Source organism: Phaenicophaeus curvirostris, chromosome 14 (assembly GCF_032191515.1).
Source record: "Phaenicophaeus curvirostris isolate KB17595 chromosome 14, BPBGC_Pcur_1.0, whole genome shotgun sequence".
Lineage (NCBI taxonomy): Eukaryota > Metazoa > Chordata > Aves > Cuculiformes > Cuculidae > Phaenicophaeus > Phaenicophaeus curvirostris.
Genome location: NC_091405.1, coordinates 19,568,948 through 19,581,393, shown reverse-complemented (window position 1 = coordinate 19,581,393; position 12,446 = coordinate 19,568,948). Strand labels below are relative to the sequence as shown.

General features: G+C 45.5%; 1 protein-coding gene across 3 annotated transcripts in view; it reads right to left on the bottom strand.

The window, feature by feature from the left end:
• Positions 1-4,522: 4,522 nt before the first annotated feature.
• The window catches only part of SLC7A10 (solute carrier family 7 member 10), a 31,055-nt gene continuing 23,131 nt past the window's right edge, over positions 4,523-12,446 (bottom strand). The window contains exons 4-11 of one of the 3 annotated variants that reach the window (XM_069868537.1): positions 11,842-11,967; positions 10,740-10,893; positions 9,124-9,247; positions 8,925-9,028; positions 7,782-7,878; positions 6,185-6,334; positions 5,724-5,901; positions 4,525-4,809 (exon numbers count right to left, since the gene is read on the bottom strand). In XM_069868537.1, coding sequence (XP_069724638.1) covers positions 4,679-4,809; positions 5,724-5,901; positions 6,185-6,334; positions 7,782-7,878; positions 8,925-9,028; positions 9,124-9,247; positions 10,740-10,893; positions 11,842-11,967 — 1,064 coding nt within the window. In that variant the 3' untranslated portion in view covers positions 4,525-4,678. Of the gene's footprint in view, positions 4,810-5,723; positions 5,902-6,184; positions 6,335-7,781; positions 7,879-8,924; positions 9,029-9,123; positions 9,248-10,739; positions 10,894-11,841; positions 11,968-12,446 lie in introns of all 3 variants that reach the window. The other 2 variants (XM_069868538.1, XM_069868539.1) reach the window with 2 other exon arrangements.

The following is a 12,446-nucleotide window of genomic DNA, read 5'->3' as shown; positions in this document are numbered from 1 at the left end:
TTGTAGCTTCCTCTTCATAGAAATTGTTGACTTCCTTTGCTCCCTTCAGGAATGTTTTGATGGCAATATGTACCTTGAAGCATGCAGTAAAACCGAAGTTTCCGTAGGGAATACCCAGAATGATACCTGGTGTCGTACCTGCTTGAAGAGATCAGCAGCCTTCACTGTAAGCGGAGTGCGTTGAACCTCACTGGCAGCAATATTTTTTTCTCTGTTGTCATATGTTACATTCTTTTCATAGTGATGTTATGAAGGTTGAAGAATTGATTGCTTTCTCTCTACCCTCTTTTTCCCCCTCCTGCTTCCCTTTTCAGAGACTTCTATGGTTATACTGCTTTGGGTGTGCCCTGACGGATGCTGAGGCTTCACAGCTCCCCTTGGCTGCAGTAGGAAGCACTGAGCCCTTCCTTGGTAGCTGTCAGGATCAGATTTTACTTTGAAATAAGATCTGCTTCACAGGTTTGCTTGTAAATCTGCTGCAGAGGTGCAGAGGTATAAATCAGGGATTTTATTTTTTATTTTTAGAGGATGCTGTTCCGTTTGCTCTTTTCTTTTAAGAACTGAAATGGATCAGTGCCATTTTCAAAGCTGACACTGCGTGGATTGTACAACACTTAAATGTAAACCGGTGCCTTTTTGGGTTTTAGAGTGTAATTAAAAGCACACCAAGTTATTTCCCTGGAAGAAAGGTGACATTGCTTAGCCAGGAGTGACTCGGTGCAGAATAATGGAACAGTGCTGAGCGATAGCTTGGCCCCATTGCGATGACTGGGGCATTGGCCAGGGTGTCCATGCTCCAACAGGAGCTCTGCTTCAGTTCCCTTGTGATGTGGTGACAAACTAAAGTGCTTTGTATAGGAATTAACAAGGAGGTTGATGCTGCTGCTCTGCAAATATGTAATGGAACTTGTGAAGCTGAAGTAGACCTTGATGTCTGTGGACCTGGGCTCTCCTGTCCCCAGGACCTTCCTGGCTGAAAGGGCAAACTGGCTTTCGCCCTGAACACTTACATCGACGTGTTAAAGAGATTTATCCATTAAATGGGCTATATTTTGCCCTGGATCTTTTACTAGGATTCCCTTTGGGAGTGCCTTAAGGAGAACAAGGAATCAGGCTTTTGCTTTACCAAAATGTAACATGGAACAATTTCATTGAAGTTATGTTTTTCTTTCTCATCAGTTCCAATTGGTTTCATACTTGCATTCCGGAGGCAGAGGATTCAAACCCCTTAAAGGCATTAGTAGCAGGCAGGGCTTGTGGCAAAATGCTTAAAAAGAGTCATAATTACATAAATAAATGCTGCTAACTCATTTTTTTCCAAGTGCTTTTGGGATGAAAATTTGTTTTATCAGAGGAGATGTCGTTTTAGAGTTCTTGTTTTCACAGTATTTTTTAACTCTTTAGGTACATTCCATCTGTTTCAAGGCCATGCACTGCAGTCATTGCGCTGCCGGGGTTGGCTGCATCTAAGGCTGCAGGTTTTAGTGTCTTCTTTTTGTCTGAAGATAATTTTACATACATAGATTGTACGTGGAAATCAGTTAATTATAATTGGGAGGACGATTATATTTCAAGGCTAATGTTGTGCAGATATGAAGGACCCTAAAAATAAGCGTATATTTAATTACAGAATGTATTTCTATAGTGAAATAATGCTGAGCATGGCACGCCTTAGACTATCACTGCTGTAAGGCTCTTCAAGTTGAAATATGTGCTTCAGACTGCTGCTGTATTTTGGAAACAACCCTAAACATCTAACACTGTATTTGATTTTAAGAGGTGTAACTCCAGATGATTTTTTTTACATGTATCATGTATTTTGTGTAGAGATCCATTTGGGAATTCAGTGGAAATTTCATTGAGAAGGTTTTATTTTTAGAAACTAAAAAAAAAAAATCCAGGTTAATGAAAATATGATGCTTGAAATGTACAAAAGCATTCACAGCCCTCGCTGCTGGAATTTGTGGTCTTGCATCAATGAGATGCTCTTAATTTTGGAGAACTCTGTGCTCTGAGCACAAACCAGTGCATTGTCAGTGCCTGAAGGAACTGTAAAGTCTGTCATAGTGTACGGCTGCCCTTCCTCCAGCTCTTTAAGCATCAAGCAGGCAATCGGCCATCCTCGAGGCCACTGTTCTGTCCGTGTAAGCTGCCTCCTTGTACTCAAACTTCTTCAGATTAAAAGAAAAAAGAAAACCTGCTGCAACACCAGATGTGAACAGGGAGATCTCATTGTTACATGTCTTTGCTCAGTGGAAAATAGCAGTGCTGTCTCCTTTGGGCCCGTTGCCTCCTCTTTTGGAAGAATCACACCTAGATGGGGTTGAGCATGCTGCTAAAGTTTATTTAGCATATGAATTTGTCTTCCTAGTTCTGCACATTGTTATCTGTGGTTGGAAACCATACGCTTTTGCAAAACCTTTTAAATATGCTATTTGGGATGTTGGGAGCATGGATGATGGTGGTCCTGAAAACGAAAGGAGACATGGTGGAATACCTTTTGGGTTTGGTGTGTAGTTCAAGAATGAGCTCTACTAAACCATCCTGTTCTAAATTCAGCCTTCTGATTTAAGGCCAAACGTTGATTGTTTTAAAGCATATAATATAGTATAATCAGGGAGAAATTGAGCCAAACCCAGTTAACAACCATGAGGCAACTGGTCTTTTAACTTTGCTTTTGATTTCCTTAAAAACATATCCAAGGAAAGCCTTGGTAGCAGTTACAGCACATTATTATTATTATTATTATTATTATTATTATTATTATTATTATTACTGCTACTACCACCTTTCTCATTACCATACAAATTGTTTTCTCAACAGCTGCAAAGTTTCTGTGCTGGCTGATTTCCACACCTTAATTATTTAGACAAACAAAAGTAAAACCGCACCAAACCTTAGCTGTTCTGAAAGCAATCATTGCTGCTGGTGCTGTAACACATTTAATTTTCCCACTAGATAATGAAGTTATTGAAAAAGTTAATCTGTTGGAAAATATACTGCAGAAAGTGGATTTTGAACTATGGAAAATAAGACTCAGACATGAGAGCCTCCGACACGGGCTGTGTGCACGGGAGCTGCTTGGCCAGTATAAACATGGAGGTAGGCTGTGAATTTAAAAGTAAAGGCAAGCTGAATATATGTGATTTTCATTAGTAAAATTTATATATTCATAACATCATTTAAAATGTGGAATGTCTTTGCACTTGTGCATCTATATGCACAAGCGCACACTTTTTTTCTTTAGCTAAATATATATTTTAATCCTTTATGATTAACAGATTTACACAAAGAGAATAGAGTAAGGTGTGTTTCTTTTCAGTGTCTGCCACCTGAAAGTTCGGAGAGAGATGGAGAGATATTTAAAAGTAATTCTGAATAATGCATTATGTTGGAAGGATGCTTTCCTTGGGCTCACTCCTTATTTTGAGTCTATTAAATCTTTGCAAAGCATGTGGCACCTGACACTCTTAAGAGATTAATGAATCCATCATTTCGCTACCAACGCCTCTAAAGGTACTTTTCACATTAAAATCACACAGTTGTTACCAGGGCTAATGAAGGGTGATAGTTTTGGTTTTCAAAAGTTGCAGAGGCACAACAGTGACTCAGAGTGTTGCTCGCAGCTGTTCTTGAGTTTTGCATTTTCAAAAGATTCTTTGGTGTGAAAGTGGCCGCGTTGCTCCGCTCGGTGTATTAATTAAATACATGAACTAGATACATTTCCCCAGTGTTTGCCACAAGTGCAATATGCAAAACACCTTCTAGAGAGCATCTGATGTGAGGATGGTTCAAGCTCGGTGCTTGGCTGAGTGTAGCGAAATGGGGACTTTATCCCTGCTGCAACGTGGCATCACCTGATACTTCAGTAAAGAGGAGAAATGCTGGGCTTTGGTCCCTTGTTTCCCTCCAGTCCCCAGTGCTGAGCCCACTGCAACCCCCTCCACGTCTCTGTTCTTCCTTTTTGGCACCTGGATCGGGAAGGAGCTCTAGGGTGGTGCAACGAGTTCCACAGCCACCCAGGAACCCTGGTCTGCCTTTGCTAAAATGCTTCAAAATTGAGATACTTGAGATATTTTATCATTACTTCTATTTTGTTTCTGTGTCACCTCGTCCCCAGTGGGGCTGGCCGCGCTGATGTGGAGGTCTGTGGATGGACACCCTGGGCTCCTGCAGGTACGTGAGGGATGATCCTTCACCACCTCACGTTATGTGGGGATTCACTCCACCCAGGGACAGCAGCAGGAGTTTTCCTGTTGGCATGGGGGTCCCAGTGCCTCCTCGCTTTCTCTTGATTGCTCCACTTTGATTTTTGCATTGGGAGCTGCCCTGCTTTTGAAATGCCTGAATTTGTATGTCTCTGACAGACCCTCACGGTGCTAAAATCAGTATTCCAGAGCTGTGTCTGTGCTGCTTTCCCCTGCCGAGCCAGGATGCTGCAGAAAAAAACAACCAGTGCCTTATTTTATATTTTATTTATTTTCTGGGTTTTTTTCTTCTTTTTTTTTTCTCTTTTTTTTAGGGAAAAACTAAAAGCTACAGATGCCATAAAGGGTGTAGCTTATTTTATGGGCTTCACTATAAGAGCTCTAAAAACATATTTTTATTTTTCCAGAAAAACTTTTTGCAAAAATCAGCATGTAAACAAGAAGCCACTTAAGCCTCAGAGGCCGCAACGTTATTTCCTCGCAGCCTTCTCGCTCGCGGGTCGCCAAGAGCGGGCTGAGGGTGCCTCCTCCTCTTCCTCAGCAACTCCACCCTGAGGGTAGACCACGAAACAGAGCTTCTGGCCCCAGCACGTCATGGACTCTGCGGAGACCAAACGTGCGGGTGGTTAATGGGGATGCTTGAGCTCTTTGAACCAAAAGCACGATGCTGGGGTGATGCGATGCGTGATTGAACGTGCATCTTCCAGGCCAGGGGTGCTTGACCCTGCTGTGCAGCCACCCAACCCCTCCAACCCTTTGTATCTCCAGTGCGGCCACAGAAGAGTGTTTGCAAGGCACTAAACTGGGCAGTTTTAGGGATGTCCACCCTCGGCTCCTCGCGGAGCTGCCTGGGGCCGTGGCAGTGCTGGGGGCCACTGGTCTCGGGGAGGTGCCAGCAGCGGAGCCCCAACACAGCCGCTGGAAACTTCCCTGTCTCGCTTCTTTGTAAGTCCTCACCTCGGAGCAAAACAATAAAAGCTAACGCAACCAAACCAGAAAAGACTTAGGTGCAGTTTTAATTTGACGTGAGTGATAGAGTAAGGCTTTCTTATCTTTTGAGTGTGAAATAGCTCCTCAAGCCGTGCGAGGCCTGTGCAGTGGCACGTGCTGATGGCACAGCGGGAGTAAAGCAGAGCAGGGGGAGGAAGAACTCTTGGCCATTTATTAGGTTTTTTGTGATACCTTATTTAGGCTTCATATGCTTAAAGTTATTTCCCTCTGCATCTGCTGCAGGGCAGGCTGCTGGGAGTGAGCTGAGCGGGCTGGGAGACGTACAAGGGCATGAAAGGTAGCGAACGTGCCCAGGAGGGAGAAAAGCAGTTGCCGAAGGGCAAGCACGGTCTGGCCACGAGAACGCTGCTGGAGCCCGGGGGCTACCTATGGCCCAGAGCGGCGGCTGGGCTGGCACGGGTGGTTCAATGGCTGGTTTAGTGCTGATGTGTCAGAGGTTAAAGCAGATCCCGCAGCCCTGAGCACAACCAGCAGCCCCAGGGGCGCAGCGAGGCACCGACTTACCTATTAGCCTATTTACACTCTTTGGTTTGTTTCTCCAGTAGACTCCGAGAAAAAACACTGGCACTCCAGTGATAATGATAATGAGTCCAACTCCACAGACGACCGGCTCGGAGTATAAGCTGAAGATCAGCAGAAATGCCCAAAATGCCAGGTAAGTGATGGGGATGAGGAGGTTCACCTGCCAGGAGAGAGCAGAGCGGAGCATGACTGTGCAGAGCAGCAGCAGCGGGTGACCGGCCCTGGGCGCTGCCACCTTCATCTGCCCATCCCAGCACACTCACAAAGAGTCTGCCCCTCTGTCCTGCTTTTACACTAATGGGAAGCGGTTTGGGACCTTAAGGCATTACCACTACAGCCAAAAATAAACTGTACTTCAAAAGGGGAAGATGGAGGGCTTGGTGTGCCCACCCCACCCTGCCCTTTGCTGACGGGATCAAGAGATTTAGCTTTAACATTATCACCTTGATGGGTCTGAAGATTTTGGGTTTCCTCCATCGTAACACGATCAGGCCTATAATTGTCACTCCGTAGCAGAGGTAGTTAATAAAGGACACGTAGTTGATTAGTGTGTATGTGTCTCCAACGAGCATGATGATAAGAGTGGCCAAACACTGCAAAGAGAGAAGCATGGTCTCGATTGAGTCATTACTGAAAAATGCAGCTTTAAAAACAATAAAAAATCCCCCCCCAAGCAGTTAAACTCCTCTTGTTTATGGCCCCTGCGGGGCATCTTGCTGCGGTTCCGTGGGTTGTCCCCGAGCTGTGGCTGCAGAGCTGGGGCTGGATGGGGCTCTGGGGTTGCTCAGGACATGCTGAAGCCAGAGCCCAGAGGATCTGTTTATAAACACCCCAGGGCGCTGGCAGAGGTGGCTCTGGGGCCGTGGCCGGGCGGGGCGGAGCAGCAGAGCTCTCCCTCGCCCCACACCACCCAGTTATGTTTTGTGCTTACAAGCCATCGAACCCCACGGCGAGGGCTTCTGGCACGACGGATTCCTCGCAGGCTGACGCGGTGTGGTCAGTGCACTACGTTTTTGCAGGTGCCCTGTGGACTACAAATAGTAAGAGCTTTGCCCTTTCCCCCCACGGCTCACGCTGCAGGTGACCGGCCTCATTAATCTTTTGAGCATTATTTGTGTTTGGACTCTGGCAGGCGGATGGGCGGCATTCCCATCCTTTGCTTGCCTGTTTGTACTGTATTTCTGCTTAACTGCCCGAGCGGGAGTAGCAGCGGCCATGGGGATTTCCAAATGTTTCAGGAAAGCAGGCAAAATGGGTCAAAAGAACTCATCTTTCCTGAAATGAAGTGTCTCCATTTCAAAAGCCGGTCTCTGCCTCCACCAGGGGAAGGTCCAAGTGCCAAAGGCCTTGCCTTGCAGCTCAAGTTATATATGAAGGAAACTCTCTGAATGTCAGGAGGGCTCGGGAGTGGGAGGGGATATTTCCGAGGCTGAAGGCCGCTCCTCTCTGGGGCGGTCAGGGCAGCTCAGCCCACACCCACCAGCAGCGCTCCAGCCGCACTCACTTCTCCTCCTCTGAGGTAAAATGGCCGCTCAAGGTGTTTCCAGCTCTCCTCTGCGTGATTCATGATGGGCTAGAGAACAGGCCTTATGAGGAGCGGCTGAGAGAGCTGGGGGTGTTCAGCCTGGAGAAGAGGAGGCTGAGGGGAGACCTCATTGCTCTCTGCAACTACCTGAGAGGAGGTTGTGGAGAGGAGGGAGCTGGGCTCTTCTCCCAAGTGACAGGGGACAGGACAAGAGGGAATGGCCTCAAGCTCCGCCAGGGAGGTTTAGGCTGGACATTAGGAAAAAATTCTTCACGGAAAGGGTCATTGGGCACTGGCAGAGGCTGCCCAGGGAGGGGGTTGAGTCCCCTTCCCTGGAGGGGTTTAAGGGACGAGTGGACGAGGTGCTGAGGGACATGGGTTAGTGATTGATGGGGATGGTTGGACTCGATGATCCGGTGGGTCTCTTCCAATTCTGTGATTCTGTGAATATTTCTAAGAGCTTCTCCATGCCCGAGTGGGTTACAGGGCGACAGAGCAGAGACGGTAAAACTTACGCAGACGAGCAGGGCAGGGATGGGCGTGCAGTGCTTGACATGGATCATGGCAAGCAAACTCGGCAAATGACCTTCTCGGGCACCGGAGAAACATAACCTGGAAATAAGAACAGTGCTGCTGAATTCACCGGGTGTACAACAGTCTTTTCAATATCTAGTTCCATAAACATCTCTAATTTCAACTGCCCGCACTGGTCTTGCTGTGGGAGGGAGCTGCAGGTGCTGGGCTGTGATGGGGAGGCCGCCTGCATAGCCTGGGGTGAGTTATTTAAACCAGACCCTCCTATGAGGCCTTTAACAGTTAATGTCACCTGTGAAATGGTCTGCGCTGAGATGACAAATTACATCTGAGGGGGAGGACTGAAATCTGCTCTGTCCCTGTCTGCTGGCCTCCTCACCCACGGTGGGATGAATGCTGTGAGGGGCGTAAACCCCCCCTCAGATAATATTTCCAGTGTCAAAAGGGTTTGGATAAGGTTAAACATGCCTGAAGGTTTCACTTCTAAGTGTGTAACCTGTTACATATGCATTCAAATTTATCACATCTCATGATACTCATGGAGGTGCTGAGATAAATAATGTCCCCGAGTTGGATTCTTTCATCAAATTTTCTTAATAACTTTTTAGTTAAGTTCAGAGAGGTCAAATAATACTTTACAGACTATATTATATAGACTTTAGAGATTCTGGTCCTGCTGTCAGCAGTGTGCATGTGAAGCATCTTGCCTGAAAGGAGGTTTTTCCTGCACAGAAGTGCAAATGCCTGTAACTGGGAACAGCACCAGGCCCTGAAACTCCTTATTGAGTGATGCGCAGTTTTGCTTGTAGCTACTGGAGCTTTATTGATTTAAAATTACTTTGGTTCCATGTTAAAGCTGTCTTTGGCTCTTACTTTGAGTTATTCCACATCTGCAGACACTTTAAGTAGCTCATAAGGATTATTTTGCAAGAGATTCCACAATTCTATATTATATTTGCTGATTTGAAACAGAGCAATTCATAACTGAATGTATCCAACACGCCCGGCAACGATATCATGTTCTACAACATCCAAACTGTCTCGCTAGCATTCCTTTAGCAAATGAAATTAAAACAGCCCCTCCCCAAATTAGATAACGTTCATAAAATTGTACTCCATCTAACCTTGATGAGGTAAAAAGGTATCCATTTATTCCTCCAAATGTAGATAGGGCCACTGAGACTGGCATAACCCAGGAAAAATAGCCCAGTAACTTTTCACCAAATGTCTAAAGCAACAGAAGGCAGAGAAACTGAAATACACTGCAAAGCACAGAACTGAAATCAAAGTGTATTTTAGACATCCAGGGAATGGTTTACTTACTACCGCCACAGCGTTGGAGGACAAGAGCTCTTGGGGTGACATGGCAGTGAAATATGCAATGTTGGTGAACGTATACACAAATGTCACCAATGGGATGGATATGAATATGGCACGAGGTAGGTTCCTAATAAGAGAATTAGGAGGGTAGATAAGAAATCACAGTCATGCACAGCGAGACCACAACAACAACATACAGCCCGGGGGAGGTCACCCAGTGGGGTGGGTTCATCGGCTGTTTGTCTGGAGGGGTGCTGTGTTTCCATCAGCTCTTTGACCCAGTGCAGGTTGGAGAAAACAAAAAGTGCCATGAAATGTAGTATCTGCAGCTGTGAGCTCCCTGCGACAAAACTGCCATGTGCTCCCATTGGGCTGTTGGCTGGGAATAAGGCAGCATGTTGCTGAAAAACGAAATAGTGTTTTCTCAGAAACCACCCTATTTACAGGCACGAGTGGGGGAATAAAACATCTTTCTTTGCTTTACTTTTACCTGCTCTGAAAATGAATGGGATCCAGAGACCTCTGTAGAGGCAGACACTCAAACTCTTCTGTATCTACACAATATTGTGTTTTCCTCTCTGTGTCATATTTTTTTTATTGCTCAATTACTTTTTTTGTATTTTAGTTTCCTCAGAGGCAGCAAAAATAATAAAGTCCATTCATTAATTTTTTTTTACTTCACGACTGATGCCATATTTGCCTTATAAGTAATAACTTTTATTATTCAGAAATTCTGGTGGTCCATTAAAATTTTGGTGTTTCATTGCAGGTACACATTACCACACTTCTTTTATTCATGCCAAGATCTCTGGACATGCACTTTACCAATCAGGAGTGTGGAGGCATGTGCAGAGCTGCTCGTAAGGCTACAGGTTTAATCCATTCCCATCCAGGCTGTGCAACAGCTTCAACTTCTCCTTGCTTAATTGCTGTGTGCATCGGATGCCCAGAAATAACTAACCCTTCAAGAGCTGCTCTTGGCATTTGCCATTCCACTTCATCAGCTCAGAGATGTTGAAATATTTGAGCTTTGCTTTACTAAACTAAAAATCACTTTCCCTCCAGCTTTTCCTGCTTGTGATCAATCATTTTCAAGCCCTTTTCATAGCCAGGACCAGCAGCGACCCAGCACTGGCTGCACTGGTGGGCAGGTGCCCACAGGCGTGCTGGGGCAGGGACTGGTGTCTTCATCTCACAATAAATTTCTAATCTCTTTCAGGTCCCCTTTGGGTGAAAAAGGAAGGTGCCTTCCAGCCTAATTCAACATTTTTCTAATGGAAGTGATTCTCCCTGCAGATACTTGTGTGGCATCTCATCAATGGTTAAATTTCTGCTGTAGAAGCAGTGTATGATTGAATAGTGCCATAAAGATACTGCTTTGTCTGTAGGCTGATTTGATTCAGTTAATGCTGAATTTGATTTGATTGCGATATATTTTTAATTTCTTTAACTTGCTTGCTACCTGTTCCAAATAAAAAATCTCTCTCTCCTTTAGAAATACCGATCCTATAGACATGGAAGGACATCTCTGCAGCTTCTTCAACAAATAATATTACCAGATGGCTCCAATGTCTCAACACCTCCAAGAAAACATGGATAGCACGGAAATGGATACTTGCCTGCGGGGATCAACCAGTTCTTCTGTTACGTAGTTCAAGAAGTTCCAGCCACTGAATGCAAACGACCCTTGAAGAAAAGCTAATGCTAAATGCCCCACAGATGGAGTCATCCAAAAATTGAATGCGTTGCTTGGTGTCAGCTCTTTGTAGTTTCCTGCACGGAGAGTGCAAGCAAGAGGTTAAGCCATCCCTACCTACCAGAGACACTGGAAAACAGGTAAAATTTTGCTCTTTATTCTTTATCTTTATTCCTTATTGGATTTGAGACTTCACGCTCTCCCTGCCACCAGGGCTTTCTGCAGGACTGTTTCCCAGGAGGCAGGTGGCTGTACACACGGGCACCTCTCACTGCCATCTGTGCCACAGCACTGATGTCACCACCACTCACGGGACCCTTTGGTAGCCTGCACTGCCTGAGGATGGTTCCTTGGCAGGGTAAATTCTTACCTGTTCTTAATACATTTTTATTTTACAAGATTTTGATGTTGTTTAGTAGAAATACTGAAAAATCAGATGTCTGTGGGGCTGGAAGATTGTCAAGATTGTGGGACTATTACCACTGAGAAAACAAGTTTTCTGCTCTTTGTAAATGTCATATTTCATTTTCCTTTATATGACTCATCACATACACAATAATAACACTGTGAGCCTTTTGTGTTCTCTGCTTTCCATTAAGCTGGTGAATCAGCAAGACTTCTTGCCTATTTTTAATCTTAAAAGTGGCTTTTCGTAGGAAATTAGACTAGTGTCTAAAATGAAGCAGGTGTCTTCCTGCCCTGGGCAAGACATCACTTATTCATTTTACACCCAGAGCACCTCAAATTTAAGAAGAATTTTCAGCAACTATTCTGAAACATCCTTAGCTGCCCTCCTTGATTCTATGAAAACCACCTAGGTGGGCTGGAAAGGGATTTCTTTAAGGGATACAGCTGATTTATCTTGTGCCGTCCTTTCCAGGGCTGTGTGTGCAAGTGTACAGCCCCTCAGCTTGGCTAAACCCAGCGCTCAGAGTCGCTTTGTAAGGAGGAAACAGTGCAGTAAGTGGGAAAAACCAAGTCTATTGACAGTACCATACCCGTGTTAGAGCTGTCTCACAGAGTACCTTTAAAGATCTGTATGAAGCCCACAATAATGATAAGGGCCAGGGCTAAGAGTTTTCCTGCTGTAAATATGTCCTGAATGCGCGTTGCCCATCGAACGCTGGAGCTGTTCACCCAGGTCAGAAGGACTGGAGAGCAAAAGACTGAATTCAGTGAAATGAAATCATGTTTATTTAAGAACACACAGTCAAAGCATTGAAAAACACAGACTGATGCACACGTTCCTGCAGGGAGCTCTAGCGTGGCGGGGAGCGAGTGTGAGGAGGAGCATTGCCTTTCCCTAGGAGACTCCCAGCTGCAGGGGCATCCCTGCGGCCAGCAGCCTTCCCCCCTCGGCCCTGCTCCCTCCAGCTCTAGGAACAGAGCCTGAGTGGTGCTCAGTGTGCAGGGATTGCTGCCTCCTCATGGAAATGGTGAATGCCTTCAGTCCCTGTAGCTCTGGTTCACTTTTCCTGGCTCCCTGTGTAATTAATGCAGAGCTGATGGCGTGTTGTGCTTCCTACACGCTCACATTTGTGAACATAGAAGAATAGGATGAGCATGAAGGGTGGTGGGTCACCTGTGCCAGCAGGTCACCTGTGCTCATGGGTCACCTGTGGCTCAGCAC